This window comes from Herpailurus yagouaroundi, unplaced genomic scaffold (genome assembly GCF_014898765.1).
Source record: "Herpailurus yagouaroundi ecotype Mexico unplaced genomic scaffold, PumYag 200, whole genome shotgun sequence".
NCBI classification, from domain to species: domain Eukaryota; kingdom Metazoa; phylum Chordata; class Mammalia; order Carnivora; family Felidae; genus Herpailurus; species Herpailurus yagouaroundi.
In genome coordinates, this window is record NW_024412431.1 from 5541707 (window position 1) to 5568036 (window position 26330).

General features: G+C 45.9%; 2 protein-coding genes across 5 annotated transcripts in view; both read right to left on the bottom strand.

Moving 5' to 3' along the window:
* LOC121014097 (adhesion G protein-coupled receptor E2-like) overlaps nucleotides 1-25097 on the bottom strand; it is an 87797-nt gene extending 62700 nt beyond the window's left edge. For 3 of the 4 annotated variants that reach the window (XM_040450144.1, XM_040450143.1, XM_040450142.1), the window contains exon 1: nucleotides 24914-25097. In XM_040450144.1, the coding sequence (XP_040306078.1) occupies nucleotides 24914-24944 (31 nt within the window). In that variant the 5' untranslated portion in view covers nucleotides 24945-25097. The remainder of the gene's footprint in view (nucleotides 1-24913) is intronic. The other variant, XM_040450145.1, reaches the window with a different exon arrangement.
* Nucleotides 13012-13518, bottom strand: LOC121014105 (BBSome-interacting protein 1-like). The gene has a single exon (XM_040450168.1). The coding sequence runs from the start codon at nucleotides 13433-13435 to the stop codon at nucleotides 13223-13225; it is 213 nt and encodes a 70-aa protein (XP_040306102.1). The 5' UTR covers nucleotides 13436-13518; the 3' UTR covers nucleotides 13012-13222.
* Nucleotides 25098-26330: the final 1233 nt, after the last annotated feature.

Consider the following 26330-nt stretch of genomic DNA (forward strand, 5'->3'; position numbering starts at 1 on the left):
CGCCTCCAGGTCTTCCGGGGTCTGCAACAACTCATCCACCCCCTCTAGGAGGCCCTGGGGGAAAGCAGACCCAGAAGTCGTGAGCCGTGGGCCAGACTGCATGAAGAGGCTGTCCATTGAGCCTCAGAAAAAAGATCCTGGAGAATAAAGTCTGTTTACCTGGATGCTGTTCTGGGCAAAGGCCGGTATGAACTTTCTGGCCAGATCTTCGACTTTTTCAAAGAAGCGGGAGAGTCTCTGGGAAGAGGGCAAATGAGGAGGTCAGAGAGCCTCACGTGCGAGTGGGGAAGCTTGGGGAAAATGGTGGCCAGGGAGGGCGGGCAGCCCGTGCTTCAAGGAAGGATTTCCTGTCTCCTGGTCCCTGCTGGGGCCAACTCACCCGGCTCTTGATTCCACGGGGTGGGGTCCAGCTGGGGAAGAAGTTGCCTGCAAGAGACAAGACTGCTTCATGAGGTGTGACAGCATCTATCTTTGTACGTGTTCGGGGGTAGGGGTCTGGGGTCAGGTCAGGCCAGGTACTTTCCCAGGCGGTCATTTGGTTATTCAGGGAGCCTGGTTTGGGCATAGAAGCGTCGGGAAGGCCCCACTGTCTCCTCCCTGGTGAGTGAGTGCCTTTTCTTATTCACACAGAGGTGTGCTGTGGGTGAACGTGGTGGCCTACATGCTCTGCTGCCCAGATATGGATGGAATCGGGCTGGGTCCTCCCTGTCTCCCAGCCCTGGCTGGGTGCCCTCGGCTTCCCCAGGCAGCTTTCGGCCAGGGTGGGACATCACGGGCATCTGTGTCCCAGCCTGAGCATTTGGACAAAGGCCAGCGTGGGTCTTCTAGGGAACCAAGTGCAGGGAAAATGGTGCATTACCCAACAAGGATCCTGTTGGCTCTGGCTCCCACTGACGGCCTTTGTTTTAATTCCCTCAGGGCAGCCGCTCACCTGCTGGTCCCCAACGATGCCGTCTGTTGCTATCTTGTCTCGACGGGAGCCCCTTCTGATCATGTAATTTTCTATGTGTGTATGGGGGTGGATCCGTATAATTCTGCTTAGACTCCACACAGCATTCTTCTGGTTTGCTCTCAGGAATGTGAACTGAAATTACTGGGGAGAGTCAGGGTAAGCCTTGTGCAGGGAAGGAGACAGGGACTGAGCACCTGAGAAGGGGGGGGGGCGTGTCAGGATGCCAAAACTGTTGGCCAGGGAGACCACTGGCTCAGAAAAGCTCAGCTCTCGAATCTTCCCACTCCAGTGTTTCGGGGTGGGGTCCCTGAGTCCAGTGTGGCCCAAGAGGTCTGAGAGTTTTCCTGGTATGGCAGAGCCCAAGTGGGCTTTGGTGGGGACTGGCAGTCACTGATGATGGTAAAGAGGAGGGATCCTGTGCTGGAAACAATATGCTGTGAGCTCCTTAAATATCTTGAGTGCCATCCTTCTCTCTGGTTTTACAAAAACAAGATGCTGGGGTGGGGGTGGGGGTGGGGGCGGGTGGGCAAGGGATACTCTGAACTTTCAGAAGTGACCCTCTGCAGAAGGTTCTGAGCCTTGGGGTTCAAAGAGGGGTGCGTGACCGGGTAGGTGCCGAGGACAGCTCTCTGATGCCTAGAGAAAGTGGAGCAAATGCCTTCCCACCGCATGGATGGGGAGATGGAAGGCGTGGGGTGGTTCTTACCTTGACACGTGTTCTCACTCTCACTCCTGAATGTTTTTGCCCCAGAAGCAAGCTCGTATCCTGGGCCGCACGTGCAGTGGTAGCTCCCCTCTGTGTTAAGGCAGTGTGCGAATTTTCCACAGGACACTCTGGGGGGTGGTCCACACTCATTGATGTCTGAAAGCCAACAGGACAAAAGGTTACCTCCCAAAGGTGTGGGTTCCCATGGGCAGAGGCCCTGGCCTCCAGCCAGACTCTACCAACGGAACGGGAGAGAACTCAGCTTGCAGGTGGCATTTCAGGGGCTGGTCTGAGTGGGAGTCAGCTTGCTCCAGAAAGCTGCTGATGGCTCCGCTCATCTCTGCTCTCTGGCTGGGTCTGGGGGGCACCTAGATTCAGAATCTACTCTTCCATCATGCGGGCTGGAAGGAGGTCCGCCTCCCCTTCTGCAGACCTCGTGGGGTGGACAGAGGCACTGAGTCTGTCTGCGTGATTGGGAACCTGGGGGTGGGCTCCAGTCAGGGCGACAGTGGTATTGAAGGCCACTCTCCATAATGAGTCAGTGAAGGGAGTCATGGCTGGAGTCTGTTCAGGGTCACGCTTATTCGCACATGAGGATAAAGCCAGGTGGTCAGGCTTCTGCCCACTGACGGCTTTCACTTCCATTATTCACAGTGGCCCAAGGACACCCACAGTCCTCATCATCCACTCCCCCAAGCTCCTAATGTCAGGCATTTCTTTTTAATGTTTACTTTATTTGAGAGAGAGAGAGAGAGAGAGAGAGAGAGAGAGAGAGAGAGAGACACACACACGCAGAGAGAGAAGGGGACAGAGGATCCAAAGTGGGCCCTGCACTGACCGCAGAGAGCCTGAGTTAGGGCTCAAACTCATCAACCATGAGATCATGACCTGAGCTGGAGTTGGATGCTCAACTGACTGAGCCACCCAGGCGCCCCAGTTAGACATTTTAAAGATGCCCCAAGATGCCTCAGTGGGAGTCTTACTATCTCCACTCCTGAGGAAGTCCCCTCTTGTCAGAGACACTGAGGATGTGACATGGAGAAGCTGCATAAAGTGTCTCACAGCTGAGTCACTGGGGATGTTTTCGGGCATCCTACATCTCCCTGTTCTTTAAACATGACAGGAAAGCTATCCATCAGCCAGGTGCTCTTCGAGTAGCTCAGGGACCCACAGAGCAAGGCTGGACACCGTCAGCTATCGACAACCTCAACAACTTGATCAGGTGAATCAAAGGGCAGGGACAGAACGTTTGGTCCCAGACACTCCCATCGGGGGATCAGAGACTTTTAGAGCCTGCAAGGGCTCATGACCTCGTGCTGAGTGGGAGCAGGCAGCTGGTCTCCCCCAGAGCAGAGTCTCCTACCCGAACTCGAGGACTTTCTTCCGAGGCCCCGGGCCCAGGCTGTGGGCGTCAGCCCCAGGACAGCAGGCGGGAAGAGGCACGGGCTCGTCTGGGCCATGGGACTGCCCTCCTGTCTTCTCAGATGGGGGCAATGGCTGGACACCTGTCTCCAGGGTTGTGGGATGGGGTGGAGTCAAGTGGGGGACGGTTGAGAATGAGGTCCAAGGTGTGGAAAGCATGAGGCCTCCTCAACCAGACAGATGTGCTTCCAGAAAGGAGCTGGGGTCCAGTTACATTAGTGGTAGGATCTCCTCGTCATGCTCACCCAGCCATGAATCTTCATGAGACCCGTGTGCAAATGCACAAAGGCCGGGCAATGGTCACAACAACACCTTTTTTTTTTTTTCTCTGATAAAATATTTTCCTCAAGCACTAAATGACACATGGGTACTTAGAAAACAAAGGAAATGTGAAAAATGAGAACAAAGAAAATCAACTGTAAGTCCACTATATGAGCTACTGGAAGATTTAAGATAGTTTTCCCCTCAGCTTTTCAAAAATATTAGGAACACTTTCCTTTATTATCAATAAATTTGCATCTAAGATGATTTTGAGTAGATGAAGAATATTTCTTGGCGTGAGAGCTGTTCATGTCCTCCTCTCTCCATTCTTTTTTTATTGAGGTAGAATGCCCTTAACATAAAATTTACCATGTTAACCATAGTTAAGTAATATAATTTTCTTTTATGATTTTGCATTGTTGAAGAATAAAAACTCTTCAGTTTTGTTATTTTTTATTTTTTTTTTAAAACACTTTAGTTTTAGATCTTCATCTAGGTTCTACATCCTTATTGATTGTGACTTTGGTAATTCAATCTCTTTGAGCCCAATTATTATCATTTAAAAAAATGAAGCCATAAAATTTATAGAAAAAACATAGGGAATAAGCTCTTTGAAATTGGTCTTGGCACAGATTTTTTTGGATTTGACTCCAAAAAACAAAGATATGTTAGTGGGAACATATCAAACTAAAAAACTTCTGCACAGCAAAAGAAACCGTCAAAAAATGAAAAAGCAACCTATAGTTTAGTAGAAAATATTTGCAAATCATAAAGCTAAGAAGTGGCTAACATCCAAAACACAGAACTCATTCAACACAACAGAAAAAAGAAAACTATACAATCCAACTTAAAAAATGGGCTGCAGATCTGAAAAGACATTTTCCAAAGAAGACATCCAAATGGCCAACAGGTACATGAAAAGGTACCCAACATCACTCATCGTCATAGAAGTGCAAAGCCAAACTGTAATGAGATATCATCTTGCACCTGTTGGAATGGCTATTATAAAAAAGATAAGAAATAACAAGTGTTGGTGAGGACGTGGGAAAAAGGGAACCTTGCGCACCGTGGGTGGGAATGCAAACTGGTGCAGCCACTGTGGGGAAACATATTCAAAAAATTAAAAATGGAAGTACCACGTGATCCAGGAGTTCTACTTCTGGGTATTTATTTGAAGGAAACAAAAACACTAACTTGAAAGTCGTCATCCTCGTGTTCGTTGCAGCTTTATTTGTAACGGGCAAGGTAGGGAAACAACCTTAGTTTTTATCGGTGTCTGAGTGGATAATGAAAAAGTGTCGTATGTATATGGGGGAGTATCACTTAACCATACAAGGGAAGACAGTCCTGCCATTTGCAACACCATGGATGGACCTTGAGGGCATTACACTAAGCGAGTTAAGTTGCACAGAGAAAGACAAATGCCGTATGATTTCAATAGATGCCGTATGATTTCAATAGATGTGGAATCTAAAAACAAACCCACAAACAAGACAGAAGTCATACAGAGAACAGATGCGTGGGTGCCAGAGGTGGGGAGGGATTGGTAGGGGTCTGCTGTGAACAGTGAGGTGGGAAACCATGACCTTGAGGGGTCGGGAGTTCCCCATGAGCTCACGCCAGGAGGAGAGCCTGGGCTTTCAAGTCCTGCAAGTCCTGTGTTTCTTTCCTCCCGATGCTTCCATTCTTTCTCCCCTTTCCTTGTGCAATGAGCACGATCATAGTAATAACAGCAGTAGCTACGATAAGAGCTTGTGTTGGACCGTCCGCTTCATACTCGTCTTTATCGGTTCTCCACACGGGCAGATTTTAAATCTCACTCCATCCGTGTGGGGTGGGTACAACGATGATCCCCAATTTACAGACAAGCAAACTGAGGCATAGAGAGGAGAACATCTTCCCCCTATCACCTCCCCCAACGTCTCCATGCGCCCACCACCACCCCCCCCCAGGCCCCTGTACCATCACAATTCTCCAAGCGGTCGGTGAAGACGTCCCCGGATGAAGAAGTGAACCCCGGAGAGCAGCGACAGGCCGTGGCGTTGACACATGAGGACTTTGGAGGGCACCACTGAGCACAGTCTGTGGGGGCAGAAGCTGTGGGGACCAAGACCACAGTCAGAAAGCTGCAAGAAATGGAGGGAGCCAGCTGCCCGCTGGAGGTCCAGGAGTAGAGCGGGGGAGGAAAGAGAAGGATGGCTGCCATTGGAAGAGCTCAGAAAACTCTGCACATGTAGGGAGGAAGAAACAGCTTCTTTTATACCCAGAAGACCATCTGTGAGCCTCATTTGTGCAATAAGCTCCCTTCCCGTACCCCCTTATCGGTGAGAGAACCCAGACCCCAGCATGCACTCCCCAGCTTATGTCACCAATGGGGCTGGCTGGGCAGACTTACCACTCAGTTTCTGTACAGGCCCCAGTGTCAACAGCAGCAGCACCAAGAGCCCTGGGGCAGAAAAACAGAGATGACAGAGGAGAGTCAAGGTCCCGTTTCAACCCCTGTCTGCCTGGTCATTGCCCCCTGGAGGGAGGCTCTCGTACCTTACACAGAACCAAGACACGGCCTGTCTGTCCCTCTCCCTGGACTCCCCCAGGAGTCAGTCAAGGACAACCACAGCCTTCGTGGAACCTCGGGTACTCTAGGTGAGGGGACAGAGTACACACAGGCAGCTGACGTCAGGGATACAACACAGAAACCCCAACCTCTCCCAGTGGAGGGGAGTAAACCTTGAAGTAGAAAATCTTCAAATCCAGTGCCTTCCCCATAGGCAGGTTCTTTGTTCTCTGGCGACGGCAGAAATCTGCTTGGAGAAGGCCCTGCTCTCTCCTCTCTGGTGAGTGGGTGCCTTTTCTATTTCACATGGGGCATCCTATGGGAGGACGGTGTGGCCGGATGCTCTGTTCCCCACATGTGGATGGCAGTGGCCTAAACCCTCTCTGTCTGTCAGCTCTGGGTGCCCTCAGCTTTCCTGGGTGGCTCCCAGATGGAGCAGGGACATCACGGCCACCTGAGTCCCAGCCTGAGGACTTGGACAAGTCCAGGGTGGGCCTTCCTGGGAGCCGAGTGCAGGGGAAACACTGCGTTCCTGACCAGGACCTGTCATGGCATCCGGCGATGGCCTTTGTCCTGACTTCCCCAGGGTGGATCTCACTGCCTGCATAACCTTTGGAATCCTGGTGACCCTCGCAGGACATCACACTCCCGTCCACGCTCACCCTGAGACTCCAGCTCTATGGACATGGACAAGTCCCACACTTGAGCCAGGACCTTCCAGCCAGGCTTGAGGGAAAGGGTCAGGAGAATGAAGGTCCTGCTGGATAGGCAGGGTCACCAGGACGGTGAGGACCAGGCTGAGGTGGACGGTGGGGCTGACATCCGGCCAGGCAGCTTTGGGGCCGTGAAGTTGCCTTTTCTGATCCCCATGAAGGAATTCTCCAGACTAAAAGAAAGTGGTGAGATATCTGAGCAGGGCCAGTGGTGGGTGATGGCTGGGTGGCTGGAGAGGGGGCAGGCGCCCATGGGTGAGGGATGGCAGATGATTCTGTCTTCTCTGCCCTTGGCCTCCCACCAGGGGGGCAGACCTGTGTGCCCTACCAAGTGGGGCTCCGCCTCCACCTTCTGTCTGAGTGTCTGGGTCAACGTAGGGCCTCGGGTTGACCTCTTTGGAAGAAGGTCACGCCTCTGGCAATGATCCCCTCTGTTTTCATCCAGCCCGGACGGCAGCCTCTTTCATTCGCCTGAATCTTAAAGCGTGTGTGGAGTGGCCCATTTCGCTCTTCCCACCTCCTCCCAACATCCTCCACATCCCAGTCACCTGAGTTGCCCACTGGCCTGTGAACTAAAATTACAGGCGAGGTTCAGGGCAGAGCCCGGCATGGGCAATTAGAGCCTGGAGGCCAAGAAGCCGGTTAGAGTGCTAGGAGGCGTCTTTTCCAGGCCGGGTTGTGGGTCAGGGAAGGTAGGCCCACCCTGGGATCGCCCCCCTCCCACATTTATGGGCAGGGCTCCTGGGTCCATCGTGATGCCGGGGGGCTGGCAAGGGTCCTGGTGTGGCTGAGCCTGTGTGGATCTCGGGGGAGCAGGGGGAAAGTCTCATCTTGGCTGCCACTGATGAAGAAGAAGAGGGTGGATATTGCTCCGGAACATAACATGCCGTGAGCTTGTGAAGTATGTCGGATGCCATCCCTCTGGTTTTCTGAAAGTAAAATGCCGGGCGGCAAGGGAGATGCTCCAAAATCGAGTTCAGTGCCAGTCTGCAGAGGGATCTGAGTCTGGGGCTTTGGGGAGGGCTGGGATACAGGTGTAGGTGCCCAGAACGGCTCTCTGAGGCCTGGACAGAGTGGGGCCCGTGACCTCAAACCTCGAGGATGAGGAGACAGGAGGCGCAAAGCCCTTCTCACCTTGACACATGTTTTCACTCTCATTCCTGAACGTCATCTCGGGAATCAGCTCCTGCCCTGGGCCGCACACGCAGTATCTCCCATCCACGCCCTGGCAGTCAACGTAGGGTACACAGGGCGTCCTCCAGGGTCGCTCACACATGTTGATGTCTGGAATACAACCACGTAAGCTTATTCCTCCCACTTTCAAAGGAATAAGTCCCCACAGGCAGAGAGCCTGGTCACCAGCCCGACCCGACAATGAAGGCTGGACAGACGCAGCTCCCGGGCAGCACTCCCCAGGCTGGACTGAGCAGGGCCGGCTGCTCCAGAAAGCCTGCTGACGGCCGTCTCTGCTCTCTGGCTGGGCCTGAGGGCCACCTAGATTCAGATGCTGCTGTTCCAGGATGGGGGCTGGAAGGAGGCCTGCATCCCCTTCTGTAGACCTTGTGGGATAAACAGAGGCGCTGAGTCAGGGTCCAGACCCTTCCCTGTGGTGTTCTCTGTGCCGCTGGAGACCTGGGGTGGGCTCTCAGGGTGCCTGGGGGCTGTCTAGGGTGACACATGACACGCAGCATTCACACCTGAGGATAGAAGCTGGTGGCCAGGTCCCTGAGCGTTGATGGTTTCTACCCGCTTTACTCACACCTCATAATTCTCATCAGGCCCTCCCCCAAATCCCAATGTCAGGCCTTTTCTAGATGCCCCAGGATGTCTCTGGGGAAATTCTCTTTAATCAGAGTCCATCATAGATGTGAAATGGACAAGCACTGTGAAGTTGCTCACAGCTGAGTTATTGCAAAAGGTGGGTTCCTGGCCTCCTAGCTCTTCCTGTTCTGTAAACGTGAGGGGAAAGATGGCCACGACCCTGGCCCCTCCGAGCAGCTCGGGGACCCACAGAGCAAGGCTGGACACCGTCAGCTATCGACAGCCTCAACAACTTGATCAGGTGAATCAAAGGGCAGGGGCAGAACGTTGGGTCCCGGACACTCCCATCGGGGGACCAGAGACTTTCAGAGCCTGCAAGGGCTCATGACCTCGTGCTGAGTGGGGGTCTGGCAGGCAGCTGGTCTCCCCCAGAGCAGAGTCTCCTACCCGAACTCGAGGACTTCCTTCCGAGGCCCCGGGCCCAGGCTGTGGGCGTCAGCCCCAGGACGGGACAGCAGGCGGCAAGAGGCACGGGCCCGTCTGGGCCATGGGACCGCCCTCCCGTCTTCTCAGGTGGGGGCGATGGCTGGACACCCGTCTCCGGGGTCGTGGGATGGGGTGGGGTCCAGCGGGTGGTAATGAGGCGCGCGGGAGGGGAAGACACGACGAGGAGAAAGTCTCACCCGGCAAACGTGCTCCCAGAAGGGAGCGGGGGTCCAGCCACAGCAGCCGCAGGCCCCCTGGCCGCGCTCACCCGGGCCGCAGTCTCCGTGCGACGCGCGCACAGACGTACAGGGGGTCCGCGAGGGGCGCCTCTCAGGGCATCGGGAGAGGGCGGCTGGGCAGGAGTCCTACCACCTTTTTTTTTCCGTGATGAAATTCACTTTCCCCCAAATATTAAATGACACACGGACGTTTGGAAGACAAAGCAAATGTAAAACAACGAAAACCGAGAGAATCGCCCATAAGTTCACTACGCATGTTGGGAATATTTTCTTTTATTATCAATATATATGCATCTAAGACTTTTGCATACATGAAAAGTATTTCTTGGAGTAAAAACTGTATAATTTCCCTCTTTCCCCTATTTTCTTATTGTGGTAAAATGCACACAAAAGTTTTTTTTTCCCCCGTCTTAACCATTTTTAAATATTATAATTTCCTTTCATGATCTTATTTTGTTGAATAAAAACCTCTTAGTGTCATTAAACATTTTTAAAGCAAACGTTAGTTCTAACTTCCTTTATTCAAATTGTATTTATTTTCACCTTAAGGTAAAATCAATTTGCATGTTTCTTTTCTTTAAAAAAGGTTTTTAAAAATGTTTACTTATTTTTGATAGAGAGAGAGAGAGGGAGGGGCAGAGAGAGGAGAGGGAGACACAGAATCTGAAGCAGGCACCAGGCTTCGAGCTGTCAGCACAGAGCCCAACATGGGGCTTGAACCCACAAATTGCCAGATTGTGACCTGAATCGAAACTGGACGCTTAACCGACTGAGCCACCTAGATGTCCTTCAATTTTTGTGTTTCTGATTTAATAAAAATAGTTGATTTTTTTATGAGATTGAAATTTCTTTTTCTTTTATTTTCTTTTCTTTTCTCTCTTTCTAGATTAAAATTATGTTGTATTTGTTTAAATTTTTTGAAAATATATTCATATACAACAGGATTTTATTTATTTATTAAAAAAATTTAAGTTATTTATTTTAAGAGAGAGAGAGAGAGAGCAGGGGAGGGGCAGAGAGAGAGGGAGAGAGAATCCCAAGCAGGCTCTGCACTGTCAGCTCGGAACCCAGTGCAGGGCTCCAACCCACTAAGGGCAGGATCAAGACCTGAGCCAAAACCAAGAGTTGGATGCTTAACTGATGGAGGCACTCAGGATCCCCTACAACAGGATTTTTTAAAAGGATACACTTCTAATTTTGTATCATTTCTTTTTTTTTTTTAATATTTTTTTTCAACGTTTTTTATTTTTATTTTTGGGACAGAGAGAGACAGAGCATGAACAGGGGAGGGGCAGAGAGAGAGGGAGACACAGATTCGGAAACAGGCTCCAGGCTCCGAACCATCAGCCCAGAGCCCGACGCGGGGCTCGAACTCACGGACCACGAGATCGTGACCTGGCTGAAGTTGGACGCTTAACCGACTGCCCCACCCAGGCGCCCCTAATTTTGTATCATTTCTTAAACAGATATGTAGTGTAATTTAATTCTTGGATTTTGAAAGCTTGTTTTTGCATACGGAAAAAATTGTTTCTTGGGGAAAGAACTGATTTAAATGGTAGTAAACAATCCTATCTTATTTGTGCATAGTACTCCTTAGCTTATAAAAAACTTTTTTTTTTTTTGGTTTATCGCAGCATTATTGACAATAGCCCAGATATGGAAGCAACCTGGGTGTCCATCAGCAGATGAATGGATAAGGGAGATGTGGTATATACACAATAGGATATTATGCAGCCGTAAAAAAGGATGACTTTGTGCCATTTTCGACAATATGGATGGACCTATAGGGTATTATGCTAAGTGAAACAAGACTGAGAAAGATAAATACCATGTGATACCACTCAGAAGTAGAATCTAAAAAAAAAAAACCAAACCCAAATGAAAGAAACAAACAAAAAGCAGAATCAGATCTACAAATACAGAGAACAAAAGATGGTTGCCAGAGACAAGTGGGGCTGGGAGTTGGGTGAAGGGGGAGAGAGAGATATAGACACTCAAGTATTGAGTGAGTAAGTCAGGGGAATAAAAGGCATAGCGTAAGGAACACAGTCAATGCTATTGTAATAGCATCGTATTGCTTCATGGGGACAGATAGCAGCTACACTTACGGTAAACATAGCACAATGTATAAATTTTTTTTTAATTTTTTTTTCAACGTTTATTTATTTTTGGAACAGAGAGAGACAGAGCATGAACGGGGGAGGGGCAGAGAGAGAGGGAGACACAGAATCAGAAACAGGCTCCAGTCTCCGAGCCATCAGCCCAGAGCCTGACGCGGGGCTCGAACTCACGGACCGCAAGATCGTGACCTGGCTGAAGTCGGATGCTTAACCGACTGCGCCACCCAGGCGCCCCTGTATAAATTTGTCAAATCATTATGTTGTATATCTGAAACTAACGTAACACTATGTATCAACTATACTCAAAATAAGAAAAGACTATAGAAATGTTTCCTCCCTCCCTCCCTCCCTCCCTCCCTCCCTCCCTTCCTTCCTTCCTTCCTTTTTGAGAGAGCGTGAGAATGAGAGTATGTGAATGGGGGAGAGGGGCAGTGGAAGACAGAGAGAGAATCTTAAAGAGACTTCAAGCCCAACGTGGCTGATGGGGGCTCCATCCCACGACTGTGAGACCATGACCTGAGCTGCAGTCAAGAATTGGATGCTTAGGAATGACATATCAGACAAAGGGCTAATATCCAAAATCTATAAAGAGCTCACCAAACTCCACACCAAAAAGGCAAATAATCCAGTGAAGAAATGGGCAGAAAACATGAATAGACACTTCTCTAAAGAAGACATCTGGATGGCCAACAGGCACATGAAAAGATGCTCAACGTCGCTCCTCATCAGGGAAATACAAATCAAAACCACACTCAGATATCACCTCACGCCAGTCAGAGTGGCCAAAATGAACAAATCAGGAGACTATAGATGCTGGAGAGGATGTGGAGAAACAGGAACCCTCTTGCACTGTTGGTGGGAATGCAAATTGGTGTAGCCACTCTGGAAAACAGTGTGGAGGTTCCTCAAAAAATTAAAAATAGACCTACCCTATGACCCAGCAGTAGCACTGCTAGGAATTTACCCAAGGGATACGGGAGTGCTGATGCATAGGGGCACTTGTACCCCAATGTTTATAGCAGCACTCTGAACAATAGCCAAATTATGGAAAAAGCCTAAATGTCCATCAGCTGACGAATGGATAAAAAAATTGTGGTTTATGTACACAATGCAGTACTACGTGGCAATGAGAAAGAATGAAATATGGCCTTTTGTAGCAATGTGGATGGAACTGGAGAGTGTGATGCTAAGTGAAATAAGCCATACAGAGAAAGACAGATACCATATGTTTTCACTCTTATGTGGATCCTGAGAAACTTAACAGAAACCCATGGGGGAGGGGAAGAAAAAAAAAAAAGAGGTTAGAGTGGAAGAGAGCCAAAGCATAAGAGACTCTTAAAAACCGAGAACAAACTGAGGGTTGATGGGGGGTGGGAGGGCGGGGAGGGGGGGTGATGGGCATTGAGGAGGGCACCTGTTGGGATGAGCACTGGGTGTTGTATGGCAAGCAATTTGACAATAAATTTCAAAAAAAAAAAAAAAAGAATTGGATGCTTAGGGGCGCCTGGGTGGCTCAGTCGGTTAAGCCTCCGACTTCAGCTCAGGTCATGATCTCGCGGTTCGTGAGTTCGAGCCCCGCGTTGGGCTCTGTGCTGACAGCTCAGAGCCTGGAGCCTGCTTCGGATTCTGTGTCTCCCTCTCTCTCTCTGACCCTCCCCCATTCATGCTCTGTCTCTCTCTGTCTCAAAAATAAATAAACATAAAAAAAAAAAAAAAAAGAATTGGATGCTTAACTGACTGAGCCACTCAGGCACTTCTGTATTCTTTATTTTTTATTTTTATTTTTATTTTATTTTATTTTTTTGGGTTCAAAGTTTTTATCATTGCTTATGTTCAATACAAACCACAGTGTCTACATTCACAATACAGGTTTCATTAGTCTTGGGTATTTTTATATTATTTATAAGCACTATCAGAAGCACACTGTTCTCAGCATACAGGTGCAAATTATTTTCTAGCTATTGTTAATACTAAGGTAGGGTATTCTGTAGAAGTGCTAAGTTATCATTCAGTGAGTTATTTGCCGTTGCTCCTTTTCTGCCATTTCTTGCTGGCGAATCGTATCCTGGGCTGCTTGCTGCATTTTCTCCAATTTTTCCAGAGTCAGAGATTTTAAGGGTAAAAGTTTGGGTTTACACAGCACCATTGTGGTTATATCTTCCACAGACAGCTGCCCTTGTTTTGGAAGACCTTCCCGGAACATTGACTTCACTTCCGCCATATCTGAATTGTTGGATACAGCTAAGTTTTTTCCTGGGATGACTGGTCACCTTTGGTCCTTTTTCGGGCCTACTTACAGACTCCTCTCTATTCTTTCTTTTTTAAAATATATTTTCATTGAAATATAATTAACACACAGTGTTACATTAATTTCAGGTGCACAACATAATGATCTAGCAATTCTAAACATTACTCAGGGCTCACCATGATAAGTGTAGCTACTGTCTGTCACCATACATGATTATTACATATTATTGTCTATATTCCCTATGCTGTACTTTTCATCTCTGTGACTTGTTTATTTGATAGCTGGAGCTTGGTACCTTCTAATCCCCTTAATCTATTTTGCCCATCCCCCTATTACCACCCTCTGGCAACCACCAGTTTGCTCTCTGTATTGAGGAGTCCGGTGTTGGGGGCGCCTGGGTGACTCCGTTGGTTAAGCGTCCGACTTCAGCTCAGGTCATGATCTCACGGTTCATGAGTTCAAACCCCGTGTTGGACTCTGTGCTCACAAGCATGGAGCCTGCTTGGGATTCTGTTCCTCTCCCTCTCTATGCCCCCCCCCCCCACTCACACACATGCTGTCTCTCTCTCTCTCTCTCTCTCTCCTTCTCTCTCTGTCAAAAATAAACACTAAAAAAAAAGAGTCTGGTTTTGTTTGTTTTATATTTTAGATTCCACATATATGTGAAATCTTTTGGGATTTGTCTTTCTCAGTCTGACGCATTTCACTTGGCATCATGCCTTCTAGGGTCATCTGTGTTGCAGATAGCAAGATCTCATTCTTTTTTATGGGTGGGTAATATCATTGCTGACAGATACACATCTTCTTTACCCATTCATCTATGGATGGACCCTTGGGTTGCTTCCTTATCTTGGCTATTGTAAATAATGTTGTAGTAAATGTAGGAGAGGCATATCTCTTTTTGATGAGTGTTTTGATTTTCTTTGGGTAAATGCTCAGTAGTGGAATTGCTGGGTCATATGGCATTTCTATTTTTAATTTTTTTTTGAGGAACCTCTATACTGTCTTCCACAGTGACTGCACCAGTTTGCATTCCCACCAACAATGCCCAAGGGTTCCTTTTTCTCCACATCCTCATTAACACTTAAAAACTCCTTAGTTTTAGACCTGGGTGTGCTTTTTACCAGTTTATTAGTTGTATGACTTCGAATAAGTCACTTGATCTCTTTGAGCCCAAATCTGACAATTTGAAAAATGATGTTATCCTGAAATCATAAAATTCTTAGAAGAAAACATAGGGGGTAAGCTTTTTGAGATTGGTGTGGGCAACAATTATTTGGACTTGACATCAAACGCAAAGGCAACAAAAGCAAAACCAGACAAGCGGGACCACATCAAACTGTGCAGCAAGGGAAACCGTCAACCAAATGAAAAAGACAATCTACAATTTGGGAGAAAGTAAATGCAAATCATATACAGTATCCGATAAGGATTAGCATCCAAAATATATAAAGAATTCATACACCTTCAATAGCAAAGACAAACAAGCAAACAACAAAAACCCCAAAGAGCATTATTAGTCAATTTAAAGATGGGTAGAGCCTCTGAATATACATTTTTCCAAAGAAGATATCCAGAGGGCCAAGAGGTGCATGAAAACGTACTCAACACCACTAATCATTGGGGGAACGCAAATCAAAACCACACTGAGATATCACCTCACACCTGTCAGCGTGGCCACTATAAAAAAAGAAATAACAAGTGTTGGTGAGGATGTGGGAAAAGAGAACCTTGCACACTGTGGGAGGGAATGTAAATTGGTGCGGCCACTATGGGAAAGAGTATGGAGATTTCTCACAAAAAGAAAAATCGAACTGTATGATCCAGTAATCCCACTTCCGGGTACTGACCTGAAGAAAATGAAATCACTTTCTGAAAGAGATATCTGCACCCCCATGTTCCGTCCCATGTTATTTACAACAGTCAGGACATGGAAACAACCTAAACGTCCCCCGATGGATGAATGGATAATGACAAAATGGTATGCGGATACAGTGGAATATTACTTGGCCATAAGAGAGAAGAGATCCTGTCATTTGTGACGGCATGGATAGGCCTTAAGGGCATTATGCTAAGTGAAATAGACAGAAAGAGAAAAATATTGTATGATCTCACTTTTTGGTGGAATTAAAAAAAAACAACTGAACTCAGAGATACAGAGAACAGATCAGTGACTGCCAAGGTGGGGGGGATGGGGTGGGCAAAATGGGTGAAGGTGTGAAAAAAACCCCCACCTTCAACTCTGCTTGCCTCATAGGTCGGCTGTGAACACTGAGGCAGGAGACCATGACCGTGAGGGGCCGAGAGTTCCTGGTGAGCTCACTCCAGAAAGACAGCCTAAGCTTCCACTATTTCTCCCCTTTCTTTCTTCTTTGAAAATAATAATGGCAACAGCAACAATGATAATAACTGACATTTGTTGACAATTTGCTCCATACTCGTCTTTAGCTGTTCTTTACGCACGTGAATTTTAAATCTCACTCTAACCACGTGGGGTAGGTACAACGATGATCCCCAATTTACAGACAAGCACACTGAGGCATAGAGAGGGGAAATAATTTCTTGCGTGTCAGGTGTAGTCAGGGTGAATTAGACTTTGAAGCCGGGTAGCCCAGCTCCGCTGTGTGAGCTCTCAACACTCTACCCATTGATCACGGAAACCTGATGATCCACTTCCCTCATACTCCTCCTGCCCTGTCACCTCTCTTTTCCTGGATGAAGGGCTGGGTGCTATTCTTAGGGCCGAGGGCTCGGGACATCTCACCACCTCCCCGCATATCTCCAAGCCCCTCTGCCACCCAAGTCCCTCTGCCACCCAAGTCCCTGTACCATCACAACTCTGCAAGGGGCTGGTGAAGCTCTCCCCAGACGAGTACCCGAATCATGGAGGCATCGACCCGTGGAGAGTTTGGAGGGCACCAGTGAGCACAGGTGTGGGGGCCCTAGCAATGAGGACCACAGTCGGAAGGCTCAAGGAATGGTTGAAGCCAGCAGCTGCCAGCTAAGAGTCCCTGAGTCGAGCAGGGGAGGGTCGTGGAGGGATGGCTGCCTTTGGAAGAGGAAAAGACAGACGGCTGGACATTAAGGGAGGAAGAAACAGCTTCTCTTATCCCCAGAAGGCCATCTTGGAGCCTCGCTTGGAGAATAAGCCTCCTTTCCTCTTTGTCGGTGACAGGATCCAGACCCCAGCATGTGCATACTTAGCTTATGTCACTAAATCTGGACAGACTCACCTCTAGTGTTCTGGGAAGCAGCTCTGAATATTAACAGCAGCAGCAGCAGCAAGAGTCCTGAAGCAGAAAAAAACCAGTGAGAAGACAAAAAGAGGAGTGTGGAGCTCTGGTGTTAATGGTCATTGCCTCCTGGGGAGGTGGGTCTGGTCCTGCGGCCCACAGCTATCCAGCAGCAGCCACAGGGCTCTCGGACCTTTCGTGGAACTGAGGGCTCAGTTTTTGCCCTTCACATCCCTTGACTCCTAGAGGAGTCCATCACTAACAGACACATCCTCACGGAGCCTCAGTGCTATAGGTAAGGGGACAGAATATACACAGGTGACGTCAGGGACACAAGGTAGAAATTCCAACCTTTCCCGGTGGAGGGAGTGAATCTTGAAGCACAAAATCCTCAGATTGGCCAGGTTCTTAGTTCTCTGGCAATGGCAGAAATCTACCCTGAGGATTTCTCTCCCAGGGTCACTGTCCCCTCTTTGACATACATGTTTTGGGGCACACGAGAAGAACGTGGGTTTGGGCGTCAGACAGCCCCAAGTCTGAGCCCTAGCTCACAGCAGTATCAGCAGGGCAGGGAGCCCTGGAGTCAAGAGAGTGGGGGGAGCTGATGACAACTAAGGGCACCACCGTCAGGTACAGCCACCGTCTCCTGGTTAAGTGGCCTCTCCAGGTGCAGCGCCCATGACTTCTGTGGTTCCTTGCAAGCGAGCTCCTGGCCCTCCCGTGGCGCACTGAGGGCACAGCCTTTCCCTTTATCCCCCAGTCTCATCCTGAGTGATGGGTCACTGGACAGGCTCTGTGGTATATGCACCATTGCAGATGCGAAGGAATCTACTCTACAGGCAATCACTGGGCCACCTGTTAGAGTCTCTCCTTCCATTTGTGGGAGGCAATGAACCCTATGAAAATCTTTTCATATCTGTGTGCCTTTATAGGATTTTCCTAGAATGTGCCCAGCATTAAAATCCTGTTCCACAAACCAGATGATAAGAAATGTGGCTATTTTCAAATTTTTTAAAGTTTATTCATTTTTGAGAGAGAGAGAGAGAGAGATAGAGAGAGACAGAGTGTGAGCAGGGGAGGGGTAGAGAGAGAGAGAGAGGGAGACACAGAATCCGAAGCAGGCTCCAGGCTCCGAGCTGTCAGCACAGAGCCTGACACGGAGCTCATACCCAAGAACCACAAGATCATGTCCTGAGCCGAAGTCGGACGCTCAACTGAGCCACTCAGACACCTCGAGATGTGGCTATTTTCATGACAACCAGGAAACAAAATTACAAGCAATAAAGACAATATGTAAGGAACGCTTAACTTACTGTGTAACAGGTATCATACTAAGCATTGAGGGAAAGAAAGACTAATCAGAATTAAGTTGACTTTGCTATTATGCACTGTTATTGTCCTTTAAACCATGCTGTGACCCACACAAAGCCTATGGGCTAAAGGATGATATTTTTCTTAGCTCATAGAGTTTTTAGAGAATTTGCTATATAGTTTTGTGAAAAAAAAATAGTATAGGTAACATGATGGTTAATTTCATGTAACAGATTTGGCTGGGCCACAGCACTCAGATATATGGTCAAACATTAGTCTAGATATCTCTGGGTAGGTGTTTTTTTTTTTTTTTTTTTTTCAGATGAGAGAAACAGTTAAATCAGTAGACTCTGAGTAAAGCAGATTATCTTCCATAATCTGGGTGGGCCTCATCCAATCAGTTGAAGTCCTTAGGAAAAACAAAAGGAGTCTGACCTCTTTCGAGGAAGAGGGAATTCTGCCCGCAGACTGACTTTGGACTTGACATAGAACATCAGATCTCCCCTGGGTTTCCAGCCTGCTGGCCTGCCCTGCAGAATTTCAGCTTCCCAACCTGCACGATCTCATGAACCAACTCCTTAAAATGAATGAATCTCTCCCTCTCTCTCTCTCTCTCTCTCTTTCTCACTCTGTCTCTCTCTTTCACACACACAGAGACACACACACACACACACACATATTGTATTGGCTCTGTTTTTCTGGAGAAACTGGACTGATATAGGTAGTAAAAGGAGAAATCTTTGTTGGATTGGCCCTGGGAATAAGTTTCACTGATTATCTCCTTTGAGACTTAATACAAGTGAGCTAATATCCTTCTCAACATCTCCCCTTCGTCTTTGGTAGAGAAAGTGGGAAAAAAACCAGAGTCTCAGGAACACAGAATATTCTCTAACTGGTTAGGGAGTTCCCAGATAGCTTTAGTTATCTGTCACTATTGTTATAATTCTACCTACCTGGCAGCAGTTGATATCTGTTCCTCATGGTGCGGACCTCTGCTCTTAGTCTGTGCGTGTTACAAAGACTTCCTATTTTAAGTCTGACTTGGGCCCTAGAGGAACTGACTTAGGAAACTGCTTGTCTGGATCCTTTCTTTCCCCCTAATCTGTCCTGTGATTAACTTCCCAGAAACTCCACTTCTATTTTTTAAATATTTGCATAGCATTACTGGTATTTGTACTGAAAGCTTCCATGAAAGTGTTTTTTTTTTTCTTTAAAAATTTTTTAATGTTTTATTTTTTATATGTGAGAGAGAGAGAGAGACAGAGAGTGAGTACGGGAGGGGCAGAGAGGCAGAGACAGAATCCGAAGCAGGCTCCAGGCTCCGAGCTGTCCGCACAGAGCCCGATGCGGGGCTCAAACTCACAAACCGTGAGATCATGACCTGAGCCGAAGTCGGATGCTCAACCGACTGAGCCACCCAGGCGCCCCTGAAAGTGGTTTTTAAATGTTTGTGATACAGGAAGATGGGATCCTGTGTAATCCATGTCTGGTCTAGAACTAAGGTGTTTTTATTCTTCAGCAATACTCAACGCAGCCTTAGACTCATATGTATTGGCAAAGGAAAATGCTCCTGATAGGTTTCAAAAGATGAGAAAAACGTCCCCAAATGTTCCACTCGTCTGTGTGGTGGAACTATAGTGAGATTCTTTGTTTGCATTGTTTAAATCTCCTTTGTTTTCTACCTGGCCATGTGTGTGATTAGTCTGCTCGCCCTGTAGTAATAACAGAGTACCAACTGGGAGGCTCAAACCACAGAAATTTATCTTCTCAGTTCTGGAGGCTGGATTCCAAGATGAAGGTGCCGGGAGGGTTGGCTCCTGGTGAGAGCTCTCTCTTGGCTTGTGGATGGCCACCTACTCCTTGTGTCTGCATGTGACCTTTCCTTGTGTGTGGAGAGGGAGAGGGAGAGGGAGAGGGTGAGAGAGATCACTGGTGTTTCTTCCTTTTCTTACAAGGACACTTTTAGAGCCCCACCCTTACAACCACATTTAACCTTAATTACTCCTAAAAAGTCCTGTCTGTAAGTACAGTCTCATGTGCGTGTGTGTGTGTGTGTGTGTGTGGAGGGGGGGTGGTGGTGGCGGTGTTTAGGGCTTCAACCTATGAATTTTGGGGGGATATGATTCAATCCACAAAACTGTGTTATTTAATATCTAGGAAAAAATAAATTTTAGTGAAGAAAAGATATGCTGGTTTCTCCCTAACTTCTGAAGGATTTTTTTTTTTTATGGATATAAGATTCTGGACTGACTCTAATCTTTTCTCTCGATACCTGAAAGATGTTGTACTACGTTCCATTGGCACCCATGATTTCTGATAAGAAATGAGCAGATATCTGAAATGTTTGTTCCCTTAGGGATGAGGTATCATTATCTCTCATTGCTTTCAAGGATTTTTTTCTTTGCCTTTAGTTACCAAAAATTTGATCGTGATGTATCTTGGCCCTAATTTGTTTGAGTTGCTACTGTTTGGAGTTTCCTCAGCTTCTTTTTCTTTTTTTAAGTTTATTTCTTTATTTTGAGAGACAGAGCAAAAACAGGGGAGGGGCAGAGAGAGGGAGAGACAGAATCGCAAGCAGGCTCCGCACCTCAGCACAGAGGCCCGATGCGGGGCTCGAACTCACAAACTGTGAGATCATGACCTGAGCAGAGATTGAGAATCGGACGCCTAACTGATTGAGCCACCAGACACCTCATGGAGTTTCCTCAGCTTCTTGAATTCATATGTTCTTGTCTTTTCGAAATTTGAGAAATTTTAGCCATTTTTTCCCCTCTGAATAATTTTTCAGTTCTGTATTCTCTATTTCCCTCTGGAATTTAGTGACAGATATCTTAAACTTTTTTTTTTTTTTTTTTTTGTAGTCCCATAGGTCCCTGAGACTCTGCTAATTGTTTTATAGTTTATTTTGTCTGTTTTGTTCAGATTGGGTAAATCATATTGTTTTGTCTTCGGTTCACTGATTTCTCCCCCCCTTTCTTCTTTCTCTATCCTGCTAGTAAGCCCATCCAGTAGTGTTTTTATTTCAGGTTTTGTATTTTTCAGGCCTCAAGTTTCTGTTATCTTTATATCATGTTTCTTTTTTTTCCCCGTTTGATGGATAGTGCTGTCATTTCGTTTTTTAAAAATTTAAATTCAAGTTAGTGAACATGCACTGTACTCTTCGCTTCAGGAGTAGAACCCAGGGATTCATCTCTTACGTATGGACACCCAGTGCTCATCCCAACAAGTGCCTTCCTTAATTCCCATCGCCTCCCACCCAACACCTCTCCAGAAACCCTTAGTTTGTGCTCTGTAGTATTCCATATATACATACATACATACACACACACACACACACACACACACACACACACATACATATACACATATATGTCCACATCGATGGCCATCTGGGCTCCTTCCATACTTTGGCTATTGTTGCTAGTGCTGCTATAAACATGGGGGTGCATGTGCCCCTTCGAAATAGCACACCTGTATCCCTTGGGTACATGCCTAGTAGTGCAATTGCTGGGTCATGGGGTAGTTCTATTTGTAGTTTTTTGAGGAATCTCCACACTGTTTTCCAGAGTGGCTGCACCAACTTGCATTCCCACCAACAATGCAAAAGAGATCCTCTTTCTCTGCATCCTCACCAACATCTGTTGTTTCCTGAGATGTTAATTTTAGCCATTTGGACAGATGTGGGGTATATATCATTTGTTTCTTCATCAAAGTTCTGTGTTTCTTTGCTAAGACTTTCTAGTTTTTCATTTGCTTCAGAAAAGTTTGTCGTTGCTCATTAGAGCATTTTTTTATGATGGTTGCTTTAAAATATTTGTCAGATAATTCTAACCTCTGTGTCATCTCGAGTTGAGGTGTTCCTGGTTCTTGGGAGGACAGTGATTTTTAAAACGGTGTCCTTGATATTTGTGGTATGTTTTGAAACTGGATTTTATTAAAGTCTTCTGTTTAGGCAGACTTCTCTGATATCACGTGAGGAGTCAAGGGAAGATTTGCTGGCAAGTGAGGGTGGAAATCCAAGCTGCCAGCACAGAGCCTGACGTGGGGCTTGAACCCAAGAGCAGTGAGATCGTGACCTGAGCTGAAGTTGGATGCTTAACCACCTGAGCCACCCGGCCGCCCCAACTGTGTTTTGTTTTAACATAAAGTTTTTCCTACCATGTACTTTGCTCTCAACTTATTCTTCAGTCAGTGATGTTTTGGGAGAGTTTTTGGATGTCACTGAATAAAAATCCACGCCTTTCTTTTTGGCCACTGTTCCAAATATAGAGATTACAAAATACATTATATTTTGCCTTTCTCCTTTTTAAAGGCACATGTAGATGGCCTCTCCTTTCCCATTGCTACAATAATGCTGCCTTGAGTGTCTCAAAAATACCTGAAGGAGAACTTTTGTAAATTTCTTCAGCAGAACTATCAGGTGGTTTACACACTGGGTTGCCAGAGCATATATATTTTACATTGTAATAAATTTTGCAACTCTTCTATTCAATGAGACTGTATCAAATTACCCAGGTGCTATAGGAGAGGATCAACTTTCCACATGCAATCAAACCTACCCCTGTCATATCTTTTTTTTTTTTTCATTTTTAACATGAAAAATTTGCTGATTGGTGGCTTACATGGCCTCTCTGCTCATTTAGAAGGAAATTAACAGAAGAAAGTCACAGGAACTTAAAATTGTCATGTCCATTATACACTTGTGGATATGGGAAAAGTCAAAGACATCCAGAATATAAGCCAGTCTCTCTGAAGGATACACAGTTTCTTTCATTGATAGAAGGACATGGCCAGTCCGGGCGATCTGTAAAGGACACTTCAATTTTACAATTCTGTTTCTACTTAACCATTAGGAGGCTTAGGGTTTACAGACATCTTGGAATCTTTAAAAATTTTTTATTTAAATTTTAATTGGCCAACATACAGTGCAGTGGTTTCAGGAATAGAATTCAGTGATTCATCACTTACATATAACACTCAGTGCTCATCACAAGTGCCCTCCTTGGTACCTGTGAACCATTTAGCTCATTCCTCACTCACCCCCATCCATCAGCCCTCAGTTTGTGCTTTATCGTTAAGAATCTTTTGTGGTTTGTTTCTCTCTCTTCTCCCCCTCCATATATTCATCTATTTTGTTTCTTTTTAAAAAATTTTAAAAATGTTTATTTATTTTTGAGAGAGACAGAGCGTGAGCAGAGGAGGGGCAGAGAGACAGGGAGGCACAGAATCTGAAGCAGGATCCGGGCTCTGGGCTGTCAGCATAGAGCCCGACGTGGGGCTCGAACTCACAAGCTGTGAGATCATGACGTGAGTCAAAGTCAGCCGCCCAACCGACTGAGCCACCCAGGCGCCCCTGTTTTATTTCTTAAATACCACATATAAATGAAGTCATATGGTATTTGTCTTTCTCTATTTGACTTATCTTGCTTAGCAAAATACATTCTAGCTCCATCCATGTCATTGCAAATGACAAGATTTCATTTTTTCTGTTGTCTGAGTAATATTCCATTGTGTGTGTGTGTGTGTGTGTGTGTGTGTGTGTGTGTATGCCACATCTTTATTTGTTCATTGGTAGGAATCCTGAAATTATACATTATCAAATGTTTGTTGTTTTTTTTTTTTTAGTATCTAAGTAATTTTTTTTTCTCTTTTTTTAATTTTTTAATTTATATATGAAATTTATTGTCAAATTGGTTTCCATACAACACCCAGTGCTCATCCCAAAAGGTGCCCTCCTCAATACCCATCACCCACCCTCTCCTCCCTCCCACCCCCCATCAACCCTCAGTTTGTTCTCAGTTCTCAACAGTCTCTTATGCTTTGGCTCTCTCCCACTCTAACCTCTTTTTTTTTTTTTCTTCCCCTCCCCCATGGGTTCCTGTTAAGTTTCTCAGGATCCACATAAGAGTGAAACCATATGGTATCTGTCTTTCTCTGTATGGCTTATTTCACTTAGCATCACACTCTCCAGTTCCATCCACGTTGCTACAAAAGGCCATATTTCATTTTTTCTCATTGCCACGTAGTATTCCATTGTGTATATAAACCACAATTTCTTTATCCATTCATCAGTTGATGGACATTTAGGCTCTTTCCATAATTTGGCTATTGTTGAGAGTGCTGCTATGAACATTGGGGTACAAGTGCCCCTATGCATCAGTACTCCTGTGTCCCTTGGATAAATTCCTAGCAGTGCTATTGCTGGACGAGATACATCTTATGAGGAAATTTTCAGATCTGCCTGTCTTCATTCAGATATTAATGTCTGTTCTTTATAGTCAGGATATTTCTTCTTTTGAAGTGGTTTGAATCCATTTTCACTTCCAGGCTGGCCTGAGATTGCACCACTGTTCTTGGAGTTGATTGCAACTAAATTTGAATGAGTTCTGCCACTCTTTGGCTCTGTGACTTTGTGCAACTTGATCTAGATTAAAAAATTCTTTTTTCAGTTTAATAGAAAACTCTAAGTAGAAGACTAGTCAACTCAACCCGTGAGGATCAATCATCCTGCTCCAATCATCATCAACTTATGGTTACTTTTATTTCGTCCACACCTCTACTCAGCCCCTGCCCCCACTGGATAACTTGGAGGCAAATTTCAGGCACCATATTATTTCACAGGATTTATTCTAAAAAAACAAAACCATTTGCAGGTAATAATAACAAAAATGTGTAGATCATAAATTGAGAAATACCCAAATAAGTCTCACATTTTCCCCTAGCTGCAAATTCAAACCACTTCCTTCTTTGAAAGATTAATAGAATTAAAAAGTGTCCTTTTTTGGGGTTATTTTCTTCCCAGAGAATAATGCAAGAGCAAGCTATGAATCAAGCAAAAGACAAAGAAGTTTTTCCAAAGGCATAGAGAACACTAAAATGGTCTTAAGATTCTCACAATTCTACCTACCTGGATGAAATGCAAAGTATCTTCCCTTCATGGTACAGAAACATGAAGCCTGAGCAGTGGGGGAATTCAATCTTGAGCTGTGGGCCAATAATATTTCCTGTTGAAGCAAAAGTATGCCCTAGAAGAACTGACTAGCTAGAAACAGCTAGCCTGAATGCTTTCTTCCCTTTCCCCCACCAATTTAAACTTATCAGATCTCCCTGTTCTCCTTTTTATTTTTTGCCTAGCATTAGTACTCTTCGGATGGCCAGCCTCCTTGCTGATTCTTCTTCATTTCTAATGACGAAAGAGCGAGTGATGGTGAATCTAATTAAAGGGTCTTTCCAAAAGAGTAAATCTGTGGGTCCCCAGCCAATGATGCAGTTCAGCATTGTTGAATAAGACTACCGCCTAGCTAACATTCACCGACTACCTTCTACATCCTGGGATTTGAGCCGTATACGTTACTCTTTTTCATTCTTGCTTTTCCCCATTGTCTTCAGTCCAGTGATGCTGTTTAAACAAGAATGTGTTGAGGTGGGAAGGCTGCAGAATTGATAGCTGCTAGTTTTATATAAGGCACATACACCTCTTAAAATTTTTGTAAGATGGAAATAATTATTCTTACCAGGGTGTTGGGAGGATTCATTGAGAACAAACAGGTAAAGCACATGACACATTATATGGTCTACTGGAAATAACCTAACAACGTTCTTCCTATCCTCCTTTGTGAAAGGCAGCTAATAATGCAAATATTAGTTATATCCATTATTTCACCAACAGGATGTTATCTTTATTAATTTTTTTAATTTTATTTTTTATTTTTAAAAATTTACATCCAAATTAGCATATAGCGAAACAATGATTTCAGGAGTAGATTCCAAAATGCCCCTTCCCCATTTAGCCCCTCCCCCCTCCCACAACCCCTCCCATCACCCTCCGTTTGTTCTCCATATTTATGAGTCTCTTCTGTTTTGTCCCCCTTTCTGTTTTTATATTCCTTTTGTTTCCCTTCCCTTATGTTCATCTGTTTTGTCTCTTAAAGTCCTCATAGGAGTGAAGTCATAGGATTTTTGTCTTTCTCTGACTGACTCATTTCACTTAGCATAATGCCCTCCAGTTCCATCCACGTAGTTGCAAATGGCAAGATTTCGTTCTTTTTCACTGCCAAGTGATCCTCCATTGTATATATATCTCACATCTTCTTTATCCATTCATCCATCGAGGGACATTTGGGCTCCTCCCATACTTTGCCTATTGTTGATAGTGCTCCTATAAACATGGGGGTGCATGTGTCCCTTCGAAACAGCACACCTGTATCCCTTGGATAAATGCCTAGTAGTGCGATTGCTGGGTCGTAGGGTAGTTCTATTTTTAGTTTTTTTGAAGAACCTCCCTACTGTTTTCCAGAGTGGCTGCACCAGCTTGCGTTGCCACC